This window comes from Oryzias latipes, chromosome 11 (genome assembly GCF_053564925.1).
Source record: "Oryzias latipes strain Hd-rR chromosome 11, Olatipes_Hd-rR_3.1".
Classification (NCBI taxonomy): domain Eukaryota; kingdom Metazoa; phylum Chordata; class Actinopteri; order Beloniformes; family Adrianichthyidae; genus Oryzias; species Oryzias latipes.
This window is the reverse complement of record NC_136247.1, coordinates 26,204,229-26,226,384: the sequence shown is the minus strand read 5'-3', so window position 1 is coordinate 26,226,384 and position 22,156 is coordinate 26,204,229. Positions and strand designations below refer to the sequence as shown.

Sequence of the window (22,156 nt, the reverse complement as noted above, 5' to 3'; positions counted from 1 at the left end):
TGGAACAGTTCGGGCACTGCTAAAGGCCAGGAACACTGCCTATAGGTCGGGAAACCAGCTAGAATACAGCACAGCCCGGAAGAATCTGACAAAAGGGATCAAAGAAGCCAAAGACAACTACAGACAACGGATAGAGGGACACTTTAGGAACAACGACCCTCGCAGCATGTGGAGAGGAATCAGGACTCTGACTGACTACAACAGAACCACCACACAGGTCAGTCAGGACAGGGATCTCCCAGACACACTGAACCTCTTCTTTGCCCCCTTTGACAAGCAGCAGGGAAGACCCCAGCCTGCTAACAGGAAGCAGCCTGAGGGGGAGCCAACACTCACGCTTGAGGTGCACCAGGTGAGATCCACCCTGAAAAAGATCAACGCTGCATAAGCAGCTGGACCGGATGGGGTGACAGGCCATCTATTGAAGTCCTGCGCTGACCAGCTGGCTGGCGTGTTTACAAATATTTTCAACCTCTCCCTTCAACTCTCCACAGTCCCCACCTGCCTCAAATCCACAACCATTGTTCCTGCGCCCAAAAAACCTGCTGTCACAACACTCAATGACTACCGTCCAGTTGCCCTCACCCCGGTGATACTGTAATGTTTTGAGAGGATTGTCTTAGAACACAACAAAGATAACATCCCTGCAAACCTTGACAAACATCAGTTTGCTTACCGGGCGAACAGATCTGCAGAGGACGCCATTTCCACCACACTCCACACAGCCCTGACCCACCTGGAGCAGCCAAACACCTACGTCAGGATGCTCTTTGTGGAATAAATAAGAAGCTGCTAACAAGGATGAAGAAAAAAAATACCCAATTAGGTCATTCACACGTGACCATAACGGCTGACATCATTACAGCTGTTGCCGTCGCTCACATGATGTGAGAGACCAACAAAGAGTGATGTCACCAGAGGTCTCTGATCTCCAGACACACATCAAATGACATCATCTCAATGATGTCATTTGATGTCATCTGACATCATCATTTGACATCATCTCAAAAGGCAGCAACAGAGAGTGATGTCACCAGAGGTCAGAAGAATGATGTCAAATGACATCATCATCTCAAAAGTCTGTTTATACTCCATGTTTCTGAGAGATTTCAGACGGAATCTTCCGGCACTTGGAAAGATCTCAAGAGTGATTTTCAAGCAGATTCAGAAACCCGTGTTTCCAGACACTTTAGCTACAAATAAAAACTTTGTTTGCAGTTCTATAAATCAAGATCAGTGGAGTTTTAACAAAAACTTCAACTCTTTCACAAATTCAGTTCAATTAATAAACAGCCATGTTCCACAACAGCGTGTTTGAAAGTCTTGGAGCTACCAGCTCTTCAACTGAATTTCAAGCAGAAACTCAACATCAACACGATCAAACCAGGATTTTGGAAAAGCAAAATGAGGAAATGGTCCAGGAAATAGAAAAGCTTCAGGACAAACTTCTTGTTTTGTCAGACAGAAAAGCCAAGTATGAGCCTGCAGGAGACCACCTCAAAGCTGTCCAGGACCAGAACTCAGTCCTCAAAAAAAAGCTTCTGCAACTTAAAATAAAGATCCAAAAAGAGGAAGCTCTCTTGATGGACATTTCTCCTCAAGATCTCTTGCATCCTGATCAGATTGAGGAGATAAAATGTGACATAAATTCCCTTAGACAGGAACAGGAAGTCCTTCTAAAAAAACAAATGGAGATTGAAAAGTCAAAATCAGAAACTCAAGCGCTGCTAAAAGAATTCCATCAAGCAATTAAAAATGTTGAGTATTTGAAAAAGAAAAACTACGACCTGAGTTGGGACCTCATGGTGCTTAACGTGGACATCTTTGAGTTTCAGCAACTACCACACAAGCTTCAAACTGCAAAAAAAGAAGAGGAGACTGCAAGGAAGGAAAAGTCCCTTCTGACTCAGCAGGTTTCACAATGCAGATCCCAGATCCAACAAGAGCTAGCTCTTCTGTTGACCACTCTGGACATCTCTCCTGATGATCTGCACAAAGAATACCAAGGTCAGATAAAGGCTTTGCAGAAGCAAAACGCAGTTCTCCAGAAGAACTTAGAAGAGCTCAAACACCATCAAGACTCAGCAATGAGGATGGATTTATCCAACCTTGAAGCCCAAAAAAGCCACTTGGAGAGTCAATGTGAGCACATCCGGGAGGTGATTCAGATCCAAAGCCAACAGCAGGATGGAGAACTCGTCTATCCTGAACAGACAGAGGAGTTAAAAAGTGAAATAAAATCCCTCAGACAGGAAAAGAAAGACCTTCTGGAAGAACAAAGGGAGATGGAAAATTCTAAACTGGAAACTCAAGCGCTGCTGAAAGAATTCCATCAAGTGAATTCTAATATTGAAGATTTAAAAAAGATAAACTACGACCTGAAATGGGAACTCAAGGAGCTTCACGTGGACATCTTAGAAGAACAAGGCATGTCAGCCAAGCTTGAAGCTTCAAAAAAAGAGCAGGAGTTTTTACAGAAGGAAAATGCAGTTCTGACTGATCAGATGGCAGAATGCAGATCCAAGATCCACCAGCAGACATCTGTTGTGTTTGAGCCCCAGAGTCCTGCTAGAAACCAGCCAAGTCGGATCCCCAGACCTGTGTCTGTGAGAAAATCAGAACCAAAGCAGGTTTCCATGGATACTGGAAGGCCCCAACAGCCTCAGAATCCTGCTAGAAACCAGTCAAGTCTGATCCCCGGATCAGTGTTTGTGGAAAAATCAGAACCAAAGCCGGTTTCCATGAATACTGGAAAGATCCAGAAGCTCCCAGTTCTTTTGAAGAAACGTCGGTGTTCTCCTGAAAACCACCCAAGTCCTTCAGAGCTGGTCTCAGTGGATATTGGAAAGACCCAGCAGCCAAGAAATGTGTTGACAAAGCCTCAGAGTCCTCCTGCACTAAAACTTCCAACTTTGATACCAAAACCTTGGTTAATCAAAGAATCAAGACCTGATAGGCAGGACTTACTAGTCTTCAAAGACGTTGGAAAGACCCAGCAGCTGAAAATAGATGAGGACGAGCTTCCGTTTGCTCCAGGAAAACTTCTTCCTCTGACACCCTTGCCTCCATTAATGGACAAACCAAGACCTAAAAGCAGTTTCCAAAGACGCTTTAAATTCCCAACCACCGAAAACTAATGTGAGGAAGTCCCCATGTGCTTCAGCTAAGGAGCATCAGCAGCAGAGACAAAACTTTACTGTTTTCTCTGAGACTCTACAAGTCTGGCCATCAGGAGTGTGTGTTGTGTGCTTGGATTGGATCCAGAAAACCAAGCAACACTTGAATTTTTTTGTTTGTGATGCTTTACCTTTGTTAGTTTTTGGAGTTTTTCAATTTTGTTTGTTTTGTTCAGTTTGTTTTGTTTTTTTAATTATGGTAGACATGTATCCTTAAAAATATATTTTATTCTAAATTCTAGTTTAAACTCGCTCTTATAGTAAAAAAAATGTGTCTGTTCTGCACAATCAAAAGCCTGGAAATATGTCAGAATCATAACAAAATATGAATAGGTTTATTGTAGACTGTAGATGATATTTTAAAAACTGTCCCTCAGGGTTGTGAAAATGTTTTGAAGTTTAGGGTTTGGAGTTTATTTAAAGTTGAAATGTCTGTTCTTGTGTGTAAATTGGGTTTCCAAAATAAGTCAGAAAAAAATGGGGCAGCACGTTGGTTTGTTGGATCAGTTCTGGTTCCTGACAGACCCGTGTCTGCGTGGGTTTCCTCCGAGGGCTTCGGTTCCCCCCACTTATCCAAATTGGCTTGTGTTGTATAGATAGTTTACAGTTTTCAAAGTGTTAGCAGCATGTTCTCATTGTTTCCCAAACCAGTATGTTTCTGCACCCGACAAGGGACTCAGTCAAACCAGACGTCTGCCCAGATCATGCAGAGTTTACCAACCCTGGTCCTCAGGGACCACGGAGATTGACTGAATTCCTTGTCAGGTGCAGATTTAAAGAGTTCAGCTCAAACTGATCAATGGTTCATCCACAGTCTCTAGAAAATCAGTCAGTGAACTTCGCTAGAAAAAATGGGGCAGCACGTTGGTTTGTTGGGTCATTTCTGGTTCCTGACAGACCCGTGTCTGCGTGGTTTTCCTCCGAGGGCTTCGGTTCCCCCCACTTATCCAAATTGGCTTGTGTTGTATAGATAGTTTACAGTTTTCAAAGTGTTAGCAGCATGTTCTCATTGTTTCCCAAACCAGTATGTTTCGGTTACCCCCACCTGTTTAAAATAACCATTCTGTGGTTCTTGATAGTTTAGGATCTACTAGAAGAGTCACAGACAACAACTTCCAGCTTTTTGTTGTGCAGAACGTCTACCCAAAAATGACAACCCAAAACAAAAAATATGATTAAATCTGGCCCCAAATAATCAGTCACACTAAATTCTTAGTTCCAAATGAAGAGCTGCCTGTGGGTTTCCTCCGAGAACTTCGGTTTTTCCCAACCTCATTTTTTGTGATTGGCCTTTGACTGAAAAAAATCCCCCTTCCTGAATCGCCACCTTATCGTGGTGGAGGGGTTTGAGTGCTTGAATTAATCCCAGGAGCAACCTTGTCAAAGGCATCTACCCTGCTCCTAACAAGGGCGGGGTAGATGCCCCATCAGATGAAGGTTTGGACTTCCAGTGGGTCCAAACCTTCATCTGATGGTGCAGCTCCTGGGGGGTCAGGCAGGACTAAGGGCGATTCCAAGAAACCTCATGAATACAGAAACAGCAAAGATCCAGTTTCCGGGTCTAAAACTAAAGTCAAACATGACATAAAAAGTCACATTTTGAAGTAATTTATTGTTCCAAAAGTACAAGCTCAAACAAAACTCAACTCTGAAAATGAAAATATGCATTAAAACAAACAAATTAACCTTTACTTAGAAAATCTAACAAATTGATTATGAACTTTGAGGTAGAGCGGTCCACCTCTTATAACAGGTCACAGGTTTGGTTACCGACCCACTTCAATGAGGTGGATGCCAGGTAGGCATCCAGACCAGATGTCTGAGCCGCCTCAACTGTCTCCTCTCAGTGTGGAGGAGCAGAGCCTTTACTCAGAGTTCTCTCCAGGAGAGTGAGCTGAAGCCAACAGAACAATATCGTCTACAGAGAGTGGTCCCCAAATCAGATCCCACTGTCCCATCTGCTTAAGCTCTCAACACTTTTTCCTTTTTTCATGAAACTTTGCATATGGATCCACCTGCCTCTGACTGCATGTTACAGAATGCTTTGCCTGACACGGATCCAGCAGAGGGAGTGCCCAGCCCTACAAACCTGCAGGGATTTGCCGCTATGTTATTAGATCACTGACATCAGCTTCAGCGTCTTACCGCAGCGACGGAGGCCATCACAACACACGTTCAAGCCATCCAGGCAGCCAGCATCTATCATCCCACTCCAGCTACGCCCGCTATGGCACCGACGCTCCCATCAGGCACGGTTCCTCTTTATTGCTGAGGCATAAAGGGTGTGTGTAATTCTGGGTGCAGTTCAAATTGGGGCACTGAGAGGACATCACCTGCTTACTCACAGTGATGTTCAAACACCCCCACCACCACAAAGGGTTCTACATGTCTGAGGTGCAAATAAAACCAAGAGGGGAGGGGCCCAATTTCATGTGGCAACCATGGGAGGGGGGCTCCTGCCAAGTAGCTCCCCCTCGTACTTGTACCTGTTTTGATTGCACCTCTTTTAATGGTAAGTCTTAGAAACAAATCCTTTTCATCTCTTGCTGATAGGAACTTCCTGAATCATTTACAGTACCCACTTTGCTATGACATCATTGGCCAGCTTGAATTCTATGTGAAATACTCTTTTGTGCTTCATGCAACACTAGCAGCAGCAATTTTTGACTGATTAATAAAAGCATTGTTTTAAGCAATTGAAGCTAATTTCTTCAAAGAATTTGAATTTCTAGTTTAGAATGTGTTGCTTCTACCTTTAAACACAGTTCCAGTAAATAAATAAATATAAATTCTGTAACATTTCAAAAGAAAAAGAAAAACACTTCCATTTCAGTCAGTGGGGAGGAGAAGGACCAATCCAGGATTCTCCATTCTGGTTCATGGAAAACAAAAATCCTATTTAGAAGTAAAATCAAATTATTCTTTAGTTAATTTTACATACATGAGTTTATTCAATGATGACAAACTAGTTGTACTTTTAAAACATTTGTACAAGCCCTAAAGTCTTGAATGAAAAATGAACTTTATGATGGTTGATTCTCTTGAGTCTTCTACAGTTTTTGTAACTGCCTCTCTGCTAACAAGTAACTGTTTTTTCTATTTATTTATGTTTTATTTTGAAAGAAAGAACAAAAGCAAACATGTATTTGTCTTTAAAGTTTTAAAACTGTAAAGTTAAATCCAGATTTCTGCAATAATCCAGGAGCTGAAATCAGTTCAATCCATCAGCATCCTGACTGACAGCAGGTGGAAAAACATGAGTCACAGAAAGACAAGTCCCAGATATGAAGCACCTGATATCTGATGTCAGGAACTGCTGCTGTAGGACCCAATATGCAGACCAGCCTTGGTGTCAGAAACTCACAGAAACTTTGAACCAACAGAACCAAAGGAGCAAGAAAAGCTAGAAGAAGAAGATGAGCTGAAAACCAGACACTAATATACTGTAGGAGGGGGTCATGAACAGAAATGAAAACAGCTGTGGATGATCATCAACATGAACCTGGTGTGACGACATTAGACAACTTAAGACAGAACATGATCCAAACCAAGAAACAGAACAGACTAAACCAAATTCAGGAGAACAATCCTCACAACCTGATAGTAAAAGACAGGAAGAGAAATTTTTAGCAGATTTCTGTTTTGAATAATTCACAAAGTGGATGAAAAATTAAAAACAGAGAAAGCAGAAGAAGAACTTTATATTGATTTTTTTTTAAATTCAACAAACCAAATTAGAAATAAAAATGTTGATACGTCATAAAATGATTAAGACATGACATTTTAGGATTAAAACACAAATAAATCAGACCCTGTAACCCTTGTGCTATCCTAGGCACTTTAACATTGGGAGTTGGGTCATCTAGACCCACTAGACAGTACTCTGAACCTTTTTTCTTCAATGATTTGTGATCTTCACTGGTGTCTATGGATTACATGAAATCTTTCCACCTTTATCATGGTAGGGAGAACACGTCAATGTAAGGGTAGGGTCATCTAAGGCCGCATTTACACTGCAGGTCTTGATGCTCATATCCGATCTTCTGACTATATCCGATTTTTTTGACGACCCGATTACATCATCTTTTAAAAGTGACCTGTATCTGATTTTTGCATTTACACTATACAATGCTGAAACTATCAAACGTAGACGTTCTGAGGACTACGTAGCAGTATTTCTGCATTCCTCTTTCGGACTTTTGTGATTGCGGTTGTCATGGAGGCAAGGCGGCGACGGAAGGAGGCGTTGCCTTGGGCGCTCCTGAGTGGATGCACGGGGGAGTAAAAAGGAGGGCTGCTCGGCCGTCTTATGTGCTCTCTCTGAGTTTTGAATGAGGAAGTGTTTGCAGACGTTGTGCTGTCCGAACAGTTTGATCCAAGTGTTGAACCTTTCCTGCGCGATGACTTCTCTTTTCTAAACGTAGTCAGAAACGCACGGGAGATTTCCTTGGGGTTCTCTTTTCCGTTCTGAACCCTCAGCCTCCAGAGTGGGCTAAGAAAGACTCCAAAACTTTTGGGCGAGACACCTTATTTTTAATTTACGGTTCTCCGACACTCCCCCGCTCCGCGCTCACACCCCCCCTCTCTCCTTACACACACACACACACACACGGTCCCCATCATACACGCCCCCCAAAAAAAGAAACGGCTTCTAGCCTGTTCCATAGCAACGGTGCCCCGGTTCATTAGTTACTGTTTGCGTCCGGACCGGACATAACAGCGGTTTCCGACTACGGTCTGAAGCCTGAGGCTGAAAGGTAACACGCTGACAGCAAAATCAGCGCTCAAAAAGCACCTTAATAAGTCATGTGATCTCAGTTGGTGGTGTCCTGAGTTGACGTCACTGACGTACGACTCGCATTTACTGGGGAATATCCGATGTGTCTGCTTACATGGCACACGCAAATGCACGTATCCGATTAGTTTCTGATTTATTTCCACATATGAGTGAGGCCTGTATCCGATCTGAGAAAAACGGAATCCATTCGCTTTTGTCCTGCTTACACATTCACCGATCATTTCCGATCTGTGCCACATGAGAGGAAAAAAATCGGAATTGGGTCACTTGAACCATGCAGTGTTAAGGTGGCCCATGATAGCACAAGGGTTCTAACAGGAACTTCTGCTGTTAATCCAAGTTTTCATGAAAGTAGATTTGTAGCAGCTGAATCAAAATCTAATAAATACAAATAAAATCAAAAAGTAATACAAAAATGTTTCTCAAGAAGAAATGTCAAGCATTTGTGGTTCGACGGAACAGATTGGTTTTTGACTTACTGGTCACCCAACAGGGAGGTCTTTGAAAAATGTTAAATGATTCCTGTTGTACATTTATTCCTGAAAATACGGATGAAGGTCACAGCATCACTGAAGCATTACATCAACTTAAAAAGGTTCAGCAGGCAATTCAGGACAAAAGAAAAGTTTCCTGGTGGCAACTTTTGGCAAAAATAGTGACACCTGTCCTTGTGGTCCTGATTATAAGTTGTGTGTTTACTATGTGCATTATACCATGTATTCAATCTATGATATTCAGCAGTGAATGGTGGAGAACAAAGTGTTCTTCTCAGTCAAAATAATAACTTGTTATTGAAAGGAGAAGAAGATGACTGTGATGATTTGAAACTATAATTACTATGTAAAAAAAAAAAACATCTGAGTGTAAATTGATAAATGTGTTATGAAAATAAAGATGTCACAGAAAACTGAGAAGAGATGTGATATTGGATGTGAGATTTTAATAATCAGTGATAAACAGGAGGGAATGATGTGAAAGAACTTTTTTGTAATCATTATTGTTTAAATATCACCTCAAACTGGCCTTTTTACCTCTTTAGAAACAGTTCTGTGTTTTTCATCTGCTTCTTAGACCCAGCTAGGATGAGGGGGTTTTCAACACACACTTTTCTTAGCTGACAAGAAAAGGATGCCGTTTGAAATGGAAACCCTCCCAAATGGTTCATTATATGACACACACCCCAATGAACTTTTCAGCTTGTATCTCTGCTTGAAAATTGTAACCTCCTACTTCTATTTTCAACGAAATCAGCTTGAGTGGAAATAGAGGATGATAGAGACCTCCGTCACACTTGTTTTTTCTCCCTTGTGCATAAGAAATTGACTTTTTTCTGTGATTTGTTATTTCTTACTGTTTTTCTTCATTGTCTAGATGCATTTATCTGACAAGACCCAAATCAGAACCAGTAATATATTAAGACAAAAGAGACTTTTTATCATAAATTATTTTAATACTCGAACAAATCATGAGAAAATACAGAAATAATGTTCCAAATATTTGCTTCCCTTTCTAGATGCAACTTTTCAGTAGACTTTGTGGAAGCTGTTTGTTATTTGCTACAGACAAAACCTGAGTCTGAACTGCTGTTGGTTTTCATGCCATTTATTACAGTTTCCTGTTTATCTGAGTCAATTTAACTGATATTTAAATGTGATGAAGTTGTTGACAGATGACAACTTCATTTCTCTGAACAATTCACCATAAACTAAAATACAACTTTCATTTAAGCACTATTTTGTTAAAGTACACAAAAAGAAATAAAAAAGAAAACATTTTTGTAGTTACATAACTAAACAGTTAAATCAATGCACAGCTCAGAAACAGAAAGATTCAGAATGTTATGCATTTCTCACAGATCCAGTTTTTGATGGTTGTATAGTGCAGTTGTGTCCATTTCCCTTCAGTATTTAAGGACACTGCATGGTAGTTGTAGTTTGGATCTTTTGAAATCCTCTCATCCCTGAACCTGTAATAAAAAATTCTGTTTACCTCTGGTCTAAATTCAGTTCATAAACTGGTCTGAATTATGATGTTACAAACATTTTCTGTATTTTTTAAAGGATTTCACACATTTACAATCAGGCTCAGTCATAAAGAATGAATTTAGTAACGTTATAATTGAAACAAAGTCTTACGTTTCTGTCAGTGGTGATCCATCCACCCATTTCCATTCATATTTCTGTTTCTGTGATGACCATTCAATAGACAGACCGATCCAGGATTCTGCATTCTGATTCAATTTAGAAACAAACTCCTGGAAACAAAAGAAAATGTTCTTAATACATTTCTACTGAATCTCAGTTTAGCCTATTTGGAATTGAAGACATAAATGGGAAAAAGAGTTTCTTTGTTCCATCACAACATTTCTTTGAAATTTTGCTGAAAGACAAACATGAAATCTGAGTTGTTGAGGAGAAATTTCAGCTGGAATCCATCAGCATCCAGACAACAGCAGCACACATACAGGTGGAGAATCCAAGACACAAGAAGCTGGAAGGAACTAGAGTGAACACACCCACCTGTTCCTCTTTGCTGTTTACCACCACCAGATCAGATCCTGCAAACTGACAGAAACTCCTGCTGTCTATCCAAGTTCTATTCTTAGTGGATTTATAGTAGCAGCTGCTTCCAAATCTCATCCATCCTTCAGGACACCTTTTACCTTTATAGGAGTGATTTACAAAAATGCATGTTATTATAAAAACTTTCAAGTTCAGTTCAAAGGTAAACATGATCCAAACAAACTGATATAATCCATTAGTTTTAGTCTTTTCTCACCTTCAATCTTATTTTTCAGCTGTTTTATTTCATCCCAAAGAGTTTTGTTGATGCCTGAAAGACAGTAGAAGTCCATTTCTTATTGATTTGTACTTAAATGAACAATCACATGGCCTTCAACAGATACCAAGCATTCTTCACTTTAGTGGGGGGGGTTGGTCATGATGCAGAGGTGGAGCAGTTTAGGCAGGTTTGATTCCCAATCTGCCTGCACATGTGTTCAAGTGCCCTTTGGCAAAACACTGTGCCTCATGTTTTGCTGTCACGGTGAAGAGGACCTGCCTGCAGACATCAACGTCCAGAACCAGAAGTCCTGGACCTGAACTGGAATTACCCCCACATCACTCCAAACAACTTGATTGGAACTGGTAACCATAACAGTTTTTATTTTACCATTTTAAACTTTACTTAAAGTTTTTTCTACACTTCTGAACACTTTTTGGTTACCGTCAGGGTAAGTTGTATAATTTCTGCTTCCTGAAATGATGTGACGAATCAGACAACTGTTGTTGTGAATTTGGGCTACACAAATAAAATTGAATTGAACCATCTTGTCTGCAGGTTCCTCTTTCCATGGGTGCATGATAGTGTGTGTAAATGGATGAAAGGAGTCAAATCTGTAAAAAACAGTGGTTCTAGAAGGAAACTGGAAGATCACTGACTATTAAGCTAAAACTTCATACCAATGATGACCTGATTGGCAGGAAGGTGTCAGGAAAGCCATTTAAACAATTTGCATCCAGGCTTTTATCAATGCATTCTGCATCTTCCCTGCTCCATATTTCATGCTGGACTTAAGCCGGATATCAACCTTAAATAGTCTGGATAAATTCCACCACATGCTGGAAATCAGCTAACTTGAACTGTAGTCCATTCAGGAGGATCTATGCAGGGAAAAAGGTTCAAAACAAGAGTTTAAATGAAGGAAAAGGGTTCAGTATTGTGGATTTGATGGTTCTCTAAGATTCTCATCTTAGTTTGTTCTTCAGCCCCTTAACAAAATAAATCTGATCATTTGCAGTCGTGCTTTGACTTCAGACAGTCTGAAAGTCTGTCTTCAATATTGGAATGATAATATTGTTTCGGATCAATTGTTGCTTTTCTCATCACATAGTCTGTGTCTGCAGAGAATATTTGAGCTCATTAGAAAACATTCAAATAAGATTTGTAAAATAAGTTTTACCTGAAAGTTCAGTCTGCAGGTGATTGTTACTGGTTTTCAGTCTGTTGTTTTCCAAAGACACCAGAATATCTGTAACAGAATCACTTTGATATGAATCAAAAGAAGTTACTTCAAGCAGACATTCAAATAAAATAACTGTTATTAATTTTTCCTTCTGCATCGAAAAGAAAACTGACTTAACAAAAAAAAATACATTTTAAAACCCCAAAAAGACAGAATTACCTAAAAACTGAATATTAGATGTTAGAAATAAAATGTTCAATTCTTACGGTGAGTCATGAGTCCAGCCAGAATCAGAAAACAGAAAACTCCCAGAGAAAACTTGGAAACTCTGAAACAGTTTCTTCTCTCAGCTTGAAGATTCTTCTGCTTCTGATTTTCTAAAAAGCAGATTTTATTTCCAGAATTCTATTCAAACCGTTGTCATGCATGCTACAATTTCTTCATGACTGAACAGTATTGCAGCAATTATGTTTATTTTTAATCTACATTTCCAAATGTCTTTGTTTTACTAAATAATCCAAATATCAGAGAAATAACAATGATTTGGTCCAAATGATTTTAGGGTGGTATGAAATAATTTAGTATTTAGTCTGAAGTTTTTCTGCTCACCAGTTTGTTGTAATCCATGATCAGAGTGCTGCTCTTCATCATCTAACATCTCCACCTCACTTTGTTCTCTTCCATCTGGATGAAGATTTCTGCTAAATTTCACTCTCCAATCTGCTGCAGCTTCAGTTTGTGTGGACATCTTTAGAGATCAAACTAACTGAGCAGACTTCACTGTTTCCTGATGAAAGCATTCAGCTCTGAACTGCAAACATTCATGACTGCCTTTCTCACCCGAATGTTTTTCATTATCTAGATGACGTCATTCTGTGGGGTTCAACTCAAAGTGAGCATGATACTGCTCTTGCTGCAGTGCTGCAATGGTTCAAAGAGGCAGGGTTACAGCTGAACAAAGACAAATGTCAGTCTGTTTTTCTTAGGTCACACAGTTCCACCAGAGGGTGTTCAACCCACTGACTATAACCTCTCTGCTTTCCAATGCACCACACCTTCTGATATAGTCACACTGTGTTCTTTTCTGGGGCCAATTGAGATGAAACTGACTGTTCAGTAGCTGATCAAAAGTTTAAGAACACAGCCTTTAATAACCCTTGTGCTATCTTAGGCAATATTGGGAGTTGGTGGTTTTTCTGGACTACAAAGAAAAGGAATATTTCCTACTATGACTCAAACTTTATTTATTTAGATAGCTCCTTTTGTTTCAGTTAAAAACACAAAGTGCTTTACACAAAAGCAGATAAAATAGGCATAAAAAATGAAAATTATTAAAAACACAGGACAACCACACACAGATGGGACCCCTCCCTCATCAGATTCCTCCCTCCACCCACCCAATTTCCTCATAGAGCCCTGAACAAACAAAGAACTGCAGCTTACAGAAGGTCTGGCTTGGTACTGCTGTGAGGAAACGGTATCATGGGGATCCATTCATTCCAAGGCCCAGCCAGACCACCGGGGTCATTACCACAGCCCCCCCCCCCCCCCCCCCAACACAGAGCAGCCTTGGGTCACTCTACAGCTATTAGACCACAGAGCGGGACTCCAACCAGTCCAATGGAGTCATAGGTAAAATAACAATCAAAAGAGTAGAATCTTAAAAACATAAAGATATTAATGATAGTCCTTAAAAAAGAAAGAAAAAAATAGATAAATGAATAAATAGATAAAATAATAAAACCATAAGCATTTACCAAAGTCATGTAAAAGGACAGAATAAAAAGGTGGGTCTTGAGCCTCTTCTTAAAAAACTCTATAGACTCTCCAGCCCTGAGGTTCTCTGCAGGCTGTTCCACAGGAGAGTACCGTGATGGTGGACGAGGCCTCACCGTGGGTTTTGGTCCTCACCTTAGGAACAACTGGGAGGCCAGTGCCAGAGGACCTCAGGGTCTGCGAGGGCTCATACTTCAAAATAATACCAAAGGCCCAAGACCATTAAAACATTTATAAACCATTGAAAATCAAAATCACTAAGAATCAATCCTGAAACGCACAGGGAGCCTGTAGAGCACGATCGGGCGAGATTTTCTCCAAACCGCTCCCCGATTCAGAACCCTGATCGAAGCCGAGGAGGAGAAAGCAGGAGGCTCCCTCCAATTGGTCCCAATTGGTCCTGTTGGTTCGTTGGCAGACCTGCAGGTCCCGGATCTTCCGCCAGCAGGGCATAGTGATTGGAGAGATTGAGCCGAGCGAGCAGGATGGGGTTTCGGCCCATGGCTCCTCCGGCTGTGGCATGTCACCTCCGCCCATGACGGCTTGGGTGTCGAGCTGAGAGCCGGGTCCCTGAGACCTGCATCGGCCTGCGCCTGCTCGAGGTCAGCTGGGAACCGAACCGACTCTCCAGGGTTGGGATTGTCTGGGCCTTGGATCTCGTCGGTCGGCTGTATTCCGTCTGTTAGACCACAAAACTGCACAACATTGCTGTCAGAGCAGGCTTTCCTCCAGACCATGGAAGAGTCTGTGACAGGGAGCGACTGGCTTGGTCTGATATGACTGACCGCTGGAGGTATGTAATGAAGCTGAAACTGAGATTATTTTATCAATCAGGTTGTATTTCTCCTTAAACTCAGATCTTAGCCTTTGAATAGTTGCTAGAAGGCGGCAGTGATACGAGTTGCAGTATTCACAAACGAGAACTCTATGGGCGTCAGCCATCTTGCCCACCTTCAACTTCCAACTACCAACAACCTTTAGGAAGGTTCAAGTCGGTTACATTTTTACCTTATTGTTCTATATTTGATTATTTTTCTCTTCTAAAGAGAGCTTGAATGCAGCCAACAGTGTCATGTAAGGAGGGCTGGGGAGCATGAAGGACCCAAAATGCAGAGGTGGAGGCACACGTTTCAAGGGCAAGGGGATTTAATCTAAATAACAAAAGGCGCTGCAGAGCAGGAAACAAAAACCAAAACTCACTGTGGGCATAGCAAGATGAACAGGGCAGAAGACTTACATGGAAGACTGTATTGGAGACAAGACACAGGTGAACATGATCAGGACAGATTGGGACAAAGGAAGTAAGACTCAAAAAACATGACAAGACAGGATACCTTTCAAAAGAAAACAGGAAACAGAACCAAACATGACAGAACAAGAAATAAAGCAAAAACCAAGACAAAAGAAAATCAAACCATGACAAACAGTACTTACTTCTAATAGAATTATTTGTATCTATACATGTTGATAAAATATTTTATTTGGATGAATGCAATTTTCTATTCTGCCCATTTAAAAGAAAAGCACAAATGTTAATTTACATAAAAAATTGTAGAAATAGATTGAATGTGCAGTGAGAACTGCCACATTTACCTCTCGTGGGTCAAAAAATACAATATATAAAAAATAAGACAAAAAATCTCAGTTGGAGGGCTAAAAAAGCTGCCACTATCTACTGTACATGCGGGGAATCCAACATTGAGACGGCGCCTGGAAAGCAAATACCTCAGTCTTTTGTTAACCCTTTTCAGGTTTTGTGTGCTGACTCTAATTGGCCCCTAATTCAACGAGGCAAGACTATAATAAATACAAAAGTGTCATAAAATAAACGTGCTTAAGGTTTTCTTAGTCGCTGCATTGAGGACACATATGGCTTTAGGTGCTTTTCCTGGTAAAGTGTTCCATAGAAAAAGTAAAATCATAAAAACAAATCATGTCATGCTAAAACATATAGTCTTTCTCTGCATGTGCATTCATTTTTGCATGAAGATTGTGCAAATTTACATGTCACCACGGATTTAATTAAATGTGTGGTTGTAACTACACAGTCGAGAATATCTATAGAATAGATTGTTTTTTCTGTTTTTGCTTATATAATTGTTTAAAAAGCAGCAGAATAGCTGTTTAGGCATAAGTAAACCTGCAAATGACTGTTTATAGGGGATTGAACCCTAAAAAACAGATTAAAATGACTGAAATCAGAGTCCACTGATTCAGAAGACACCTCTGTGCTGTTCTTCTACCAGCAGAGGGCGACAGAAATCCACTTTTTGATTCATCCACCTAATCCTTTCCTCTTCATCCTCCTCACACCGACCCTCAGTCTTCCTTCTTTTTTCCCTTTCTTTGTTATCAAAGTAATTGTTGCTAAGAAAAGCTTTGTCATGGTGAATTTTAGATTTATATTTTAAGACAACTATTAGTAAATAGTAAGGAAAATATTAAAATATTAGTAGTTTCATGAGTTTCATCACTTCAATAAACTAAGTTCTAAAGAAAATTTAAGACGACTGCACTAAAGCAGAACATTTTAACTCGTAAATTTGGATATTTACCTTTGGTACCGTCAGGGAAATGTTACTTTCAGACCTGGCTATGATTAGTATAGAAACCTGTCTGCTGTGATGGTTCATCAGTGGTGGACATCTGTTGCCATGGATACTCAGCTCAGACTAGGAAGTGAAAGAATAAAATGTGCGTTTTGATCAGATTGAGCAGGAAGAGTGTTTAATGCATGAACTTTCAGTTCTCTGCATGTTTGTCTCCTTCTGTAGTTACAAGTTACTTTCACGTTAATTTTCTCGTCTTCCTCACAGGCTTTTAGCAATCTTCCTAAATGTATTTAAATTTTTTCGGGAATGACGTAAAGACAAAGCAATTATTAGTAATTTGAACACATTATTTGACTAATAGCATCAATAAAGGATTAAAAAAAACTTCCAATGTTTGTTTAAACTTGTCAAACTTCTGTAGCACCACTCATTTTTACATGTTTTCCGTATTTGTTTCACTATTTACTATTTGGCTATAACAGTTAAAAAATTACAAGACGAAATTCTTTAGGAGAGATGAGACTAAATTATTTTACATAGAATTTGACATTATCGGGTTGACTCAAATTCCTAAAACCCAGAAAACATTTTTTTTTCCTTATTAATCATATAAGTAAGGGAACAAACATAATCAAAAATGGAAATTTATATATCTAGAGCTTTATGCTAAAAATGTATCACTGTAAGATCAAACCTTCAAAACCTTGAGGTGTACCAACCCTCCTCAAAAAATTGTCATATAGTGGCTCATAAAGGGTGATGTTTACTAATTTATAATAATAATAATAATACATTTTATTTACAAGGTGCCTTTCTGGGCACTCAAGGTTGCCGCACAGCATGTATACAGTATAAAATACAATAAACAGTTAAAACAACAACAATTTAAATAAATACACAATTAAATAAAAAATATATAAAAACATGAAAAGGTCAATGTTAAAGTGAATAGGCCATTTGGAAAAGGTGAGTTTTTAGGTTTTTTTTGAGTTCCAAAGCTGGGGAGCAGAGCAACTGAATGCCCGGCTCCCCATGGTGACAAGACGGGCAGAAGGGACAGAAAACTGGATAGAGGAAGAGGAGCGGAGGGAGCGAGCAGGTATGGAGATATGAAGGAGGTCAGAGAGATATGGAAGTGCAAGGTTGTGAAAGGCTTTGAATGCGTAGAGAAAGATTTTGTATTGAATGCGGAAGGGGATGGGGAGCCAGTGAAGCTGTTGAAGAATAGGTGTGATATGGTTGATGGAGGGAGTGCGTGTGATGATACGAGCTGCTGAATTCTGAACCATTTGAAGTTTATGGAGGGTTTTTTGTGGGAGACCAAATAGAAAAGAGTTACAATAGTCCAGGCGGGAAGTAACAAGACTGTGTACCAGTACAGCAGTGGACTGAGTAGTGAGGGAGGGCCGGAGACGTTGGATGTTGCGTAGATGGAAGTAGGCTGATCTGGTGACGCTGTTTATGTGAGAAGAGAAAGAAAGACTGCTGTCGAGGATGACACCTGAACTCTTTACCTATGTCTTTTTCAAATGTTTTAAATTCAGTGCAAACTGAAAACATGTTCCATCCATCCATCCATCCATCCTTTAGGTGTCATGGGAGCTGTCCCACCCACTGCTGGTTGAAGGTAGAGGACATCCTGGGTGGGGCACCAGTTCATCACAGGGCAACACAACCACACACTCACACCTAGAGACAATGTAGGCTCAGCAACCAACATCTTTCTTCCACAGTCCTGGAATGTGGAAGAAAGATGTTTCTGGAATAAAGACTAGTTATTAAATCTTCATTCTAAATTTATGTTGATTATCTTTTAAATAGTTAATTTTTGTTCATTAGCAAATCTAATAGATTCATGAAACAGTGTAACTTTGTAATTGCATGGCATGTCTAGTCAATTAAGTGATTTTCTAAAGATAAATCTCAGACAGAAGTTAGTATTAATAAATGTCCATCCCCCATTTTTGAGTAAATATTAGAAACATTATTGACAAAAACTAAGACAAATACTCAATAAAAGCTTCTGTAACCCTTGTTCTATCTTAGATGACCCCCCCCCCCCCTTCCATTGACGTGTTCTCCCTACCATGACAAAGGTGGATAAAGGTGGAAAGATTTCCTGTAATCCATGGACACCAGTGAAGATCACAAATCATTGAAGAAAAAAGGCTCAGAGCATTGTCTAGTGGGTCTAAATGACCCAACTCCCAATGGTGCCTAGGATAGCACAAGGGTTAAGCTTTAGTAAAAGCCCCTCAGATAAAGGTACTGCTGTTTTATTATTGTGTCTTTCTTTATGTGTTTAGTGTGTCTACAGTAAATCAGTCAGTGTTTCAGTCTCTGGAAGAACTTGAGGCAGAAACATTCAAATGAGTTTCAGTTCATTCTGATGAAGGAGGTTTTTGTACGATGACTTTTCACTGAGTGAACACAGCCTGACTGTTGATAACGTGCAGACTCTGACAGTAATAAACTCCTGAATCTTCAGCCTGGACTCCACTGATGGTCAGAGTGAAGTCAATTCCATTTCCTGATCCACTTCCACTGAATCTGGAGGAGATTCCTGAAAATCTCTCTGATGTTACATAGATCAGAGCTTTAGGAGCTTCTCCAGATTTCTGATGGTACCAGGAAAGCCAGTATTGTGAACCCGAGTATTGAGCTACTTGTTGACTGGCCTTACAGTCAATAGTGACCTTTTGATTGAGCTGCACTGATTTAGCTGCTGGCTGAGTCACAACAACATTTTGTCCAACAGAACCTGCAGAGAGAGAAGAACCACAAAGAACATGAGATGCTGAGGAGAAACTCAGCTGCACTCCAGATGATTCTCACATGACACAAACATCATCTTCCTCACCCTGAATGAAGCAGAGGAGAGTCCAGATGAGGACGCAGATCAAAGTCATGGTTTGACTGAGGAGGAGGAGGAGGATTTCTGTGTCTTCTGCTGTGATGAAGGACAGCTGTCAGTCATCCAGTCTTCAACTCTCAGGACTATAAAGTCTCCCAGAGCACTGGAGCATGGAGCTGCTGATGCAAAGTGTTTCTATGGAAATGCAACCACTGACTCCAACAGGAACATGGATCTCTGTCATCAGGATTCACATCAATGGATCAATCAAGCATTCCAGATGGGATTTAAAAATATTGATTTATGCTCAAATATAATATTCGTTTTTCACCACTAGTACATATTAGAATACCTTTACATCTGCAAAATAAAAACTTAAGTAGAAATTAAGCTAAATTTACCTGGAAAAAATAAAAACTTGTATTATTATTTCTGTAAGAACCTTTTTCACATCAATCCGTTGTGTTTTCCAGTCAGACTGTGTTGAGTTTGTTGTGTTCAAAGTCAGAGAGCGTGTCTCTCTGCAGTCAGAGGTTTTTGTACGACGACTCAGTTAGTTTGTATCACTGTGGTACACGTTTGGTGGAGGAACCAGACTGGAGGTTGATTGTAAGTAATTTATTTTCAATTTACATCCATGTTTTAGCAAAAAGTGTTTTCTTTTAAGTACCATAAACTAATATTTGTCTACTTGTATGATTTTCACAGATTTAGTTTTTTCATATAAATCAGGAAACATTCACAGATGCAGATAAACGTGATTCCATTTGAAAATCATTTGTCAGTAATCTGTCTGTAAAGGTGAATTTATAGTTTTCCAAGATTTTTATATTCAAATATAACATATGAACCAGTAATTGTATGTTATTTTTACAATTTTGTGTTGAGAAAAATAAAACTTCCTAGTTTTTAAGTTGTAAAAATTCTGAAAACGAATTGATTATTTTTTTTCATTTGATAAAGTTTTTGAATATAAATTTAACCTTTTAATTGGAGTATAGTCTGAAAATATAATTATGTGAGTTTTTGAACATCTTAAAGTACTCATACGTGAATATTGTGAAGTAATCTTTAAAAAGCAAACAAGACGGATCAACGTCAATTTGTTGCTTTCATTCTTGTCTCATGTCAGAATCTGTGAACTCTGTTAGATATTTTTAACCTTTAATCTGTTTAAGCAAATGTTTGTCGATGTTATGACAAAATCCTTAAAAAATTGATTTTGTTAATTTGTCACCAAAGAAAATTAGAAAACGTGAAAAAAAATGTTTTTTTTCTGTGTCGGGTTGTCAAAGTTAAGTGAAGTAAGTTTATATCTTAAAGATCTTTTTCTTATTTTACGTTGAGACTGAAACCTGTTTGTTGATGTGGTTCATTGGTGAAGCTCATCTGTTGCCATGGTTACAGCACCTAAAGAAGGAAGTGAAAGATTGAAAAAAGTGTTAAACTAACTGAAGAAATAAAGCAGCATTTTGCTGCAGGAAGAGTTTCTGTTCTCTTTGGATGATTTCTCACGAACTTGTTTGTGTCTCCTCATGCAGTGGGTCATGTTCCCCCCAAGCTGACAGTGCTGTCCCCCTCCATGCATGAGGGGAAGGCCACACTCCTGTGTCTGGCCAACAATGGCTTCCCTTCAGGCTGGACTCTGTCCTGGAAGGTGGGCTGCAGCAGCAGCAGCAGCAGCTGGGAGGAGAGCAGGAGCCCCGGGGTGCTGCAGAAGGACGGCCTCTACAGCTGGAGCAGCACCCTGAGGCTCCCTGCAGACCAGTGGGAGAAGCTGGACTCTGTGACCTGTGAGGCCACCCAGGACTCCCAGACTCCAGTCCCAGAGACTCTGTGGAGAAACCAGTGTTCCTAGTCACCACCTGACTGACTGGAACAATATTATTGTGTTTTTGCTTTTACTGAGATTTCAGCTGTAGTGATGTTTTAATCTTCTTTCTCTGTGTGCTATAAAAAGATTTTTATTAGAAGTTACTTATTTGATACTTTTTGCACAATAAAAAATACTCTTTAATGTTGTTTAATTTGTGGTTTCTAACAAAATGATACATTTTAATTAAAACATTTACAATAATTTAATGTCAAAATAAATGTTTGAACTTCTAAGTTCCTGTTGCATTGATGGAGTTCATCCTGTTACTGTCAGATAAAGGTGGACTACAATCTAGACCAGGGGTCACCAATGGACGCCCATCAGGGCAACTTAAAGCGGACAGATTAAAAAAAACACATATTTTTATATACATTTTTGTATTTATAAAGGAAAATACTAACATAATCATCTGTCAGCTCAAAGACTTATCTGCTCCACACTTTAAGTGATTCTCAGTTACTTCAGCATTACGGAGGTCATGTGTGAGAATTTTGATTTTAATTTATTGAATGCATCAATTCCTGCAAAATCATTTTTAATCCAAAATTTCTTTATCACAATCACAGTTTTTTTTATTCTAAAAAGATACTTTATTCATAGTTTGATGTTCATTAAAGCAAAAACTGGAAAGGGAAGTTTTGTAAACTGACATTTTTTTTATTTGGACAAAACGAAAACAAATCAAATGTATGAATAGTTTTTTTTATAACAATGAGATTTTTATCAAAAGTATTTTAGTGAACTAAGTTCTTTTAGGTTGAGAGCAGCTGTTCAGTCAGATCAGTTCCTCTTTAGCTGAAAGAGGTTTTTGTACGACGTTGTTTCATTGTGCGATTGGAAAATTTACACCCTGCTGACAGTAATAAACTCCTGAATCTTCAGCCTGAACTCCACTGATGGTCAGAGTGTAATCACTGCCAGATCCACTTCCACGAAAACGATCAGAAACTCCAGACTGACGAGTTGAAACAGAATGTATCAGGAGTTTAGGAGCTTCTCCAGATTTCTGAAGATACCAGTGGAGTAGGCCACTAACACCTGAACTGGTTTGACATCTAATGGAGACAGTTTGTCCTGGAACAACAGACTGAGATCCAGGAGTCTGAGTCAAAGTGATTTCACCTGATGAACCTGGAAAAAAGGAAAAAAGAAGAGTCATT

At 39.6% G+C, this 22,156-nt stretch overlaps 1 protein-coding gene, 1 non-coding gene and 1 gene segment (V, D, J or C); 2 read left to right on the top strand and 1 right to left on the bottom strand.

Moving 5' to 3' along the window:
- Positions 1-1,072: 1,072 nt before the first annotated feature.
- LOC144995684 (uncharacterized) lies at positions 1,073-3,362 on the top strand. Its single transcript, XM_078955449.1, has one exon. The coding sequence runs from the start codon at positions 1,296-1,298 to the stop codon at positions 3,135-3,137; it is 1,842 nt and encodes a 613-aa protein (XP_078811575.1). The 5' UTR covers positions 1,073-1,295; the 3' UTR covers positions 3,138-3,362.
- Positions 3,363-9,403: 6,041 nt separating this feature from the next.
- Positions 9,404-14,960, bottom strand: LOC105355026 (uncharacterized). Of its 4 annotated transcripts, none has more exons than XR_013659195.1 (7): positions 14,915-14,960; positions 12,205-12,315; positions 11,936-12,004; positions 10,753-10,806; positions 10,494-10,636; positions 10,110-10,228; positions 9,404-9,940 (listed from the first exon to the last, which is right to left on the bottom strand). It is a non-coding gene; the product is annotated as an uncharacterized LOC105355026 (transcript). The 4 variants fall into 4 exon arrangements; XR_013659194.1 differs by lacking the exon at positions 14,915-14,960 and adding an exon at positions 12,548-13,422; XR_013659196.1 differs by lacking the exon at positions 12,205-12,315 and having other exon boundaries at positions 14,915-14,959.
- Positions 14,961-20,517: 5,557 nt separating this feature from the next.
- On the top strand, positions 20,518-20,978 carry LOC144995566 (Ig kappa-b4 chain C region-like). The segment is given in 2 exon segments: positions 20,518-20,542; positions 20,662-20,978. Coding segments are annotated over 2 exon segments (342 nt in total).
- The last annotated feature ends 1,178 nt before the right edge of the window (positions 20,979-22,156 follow it).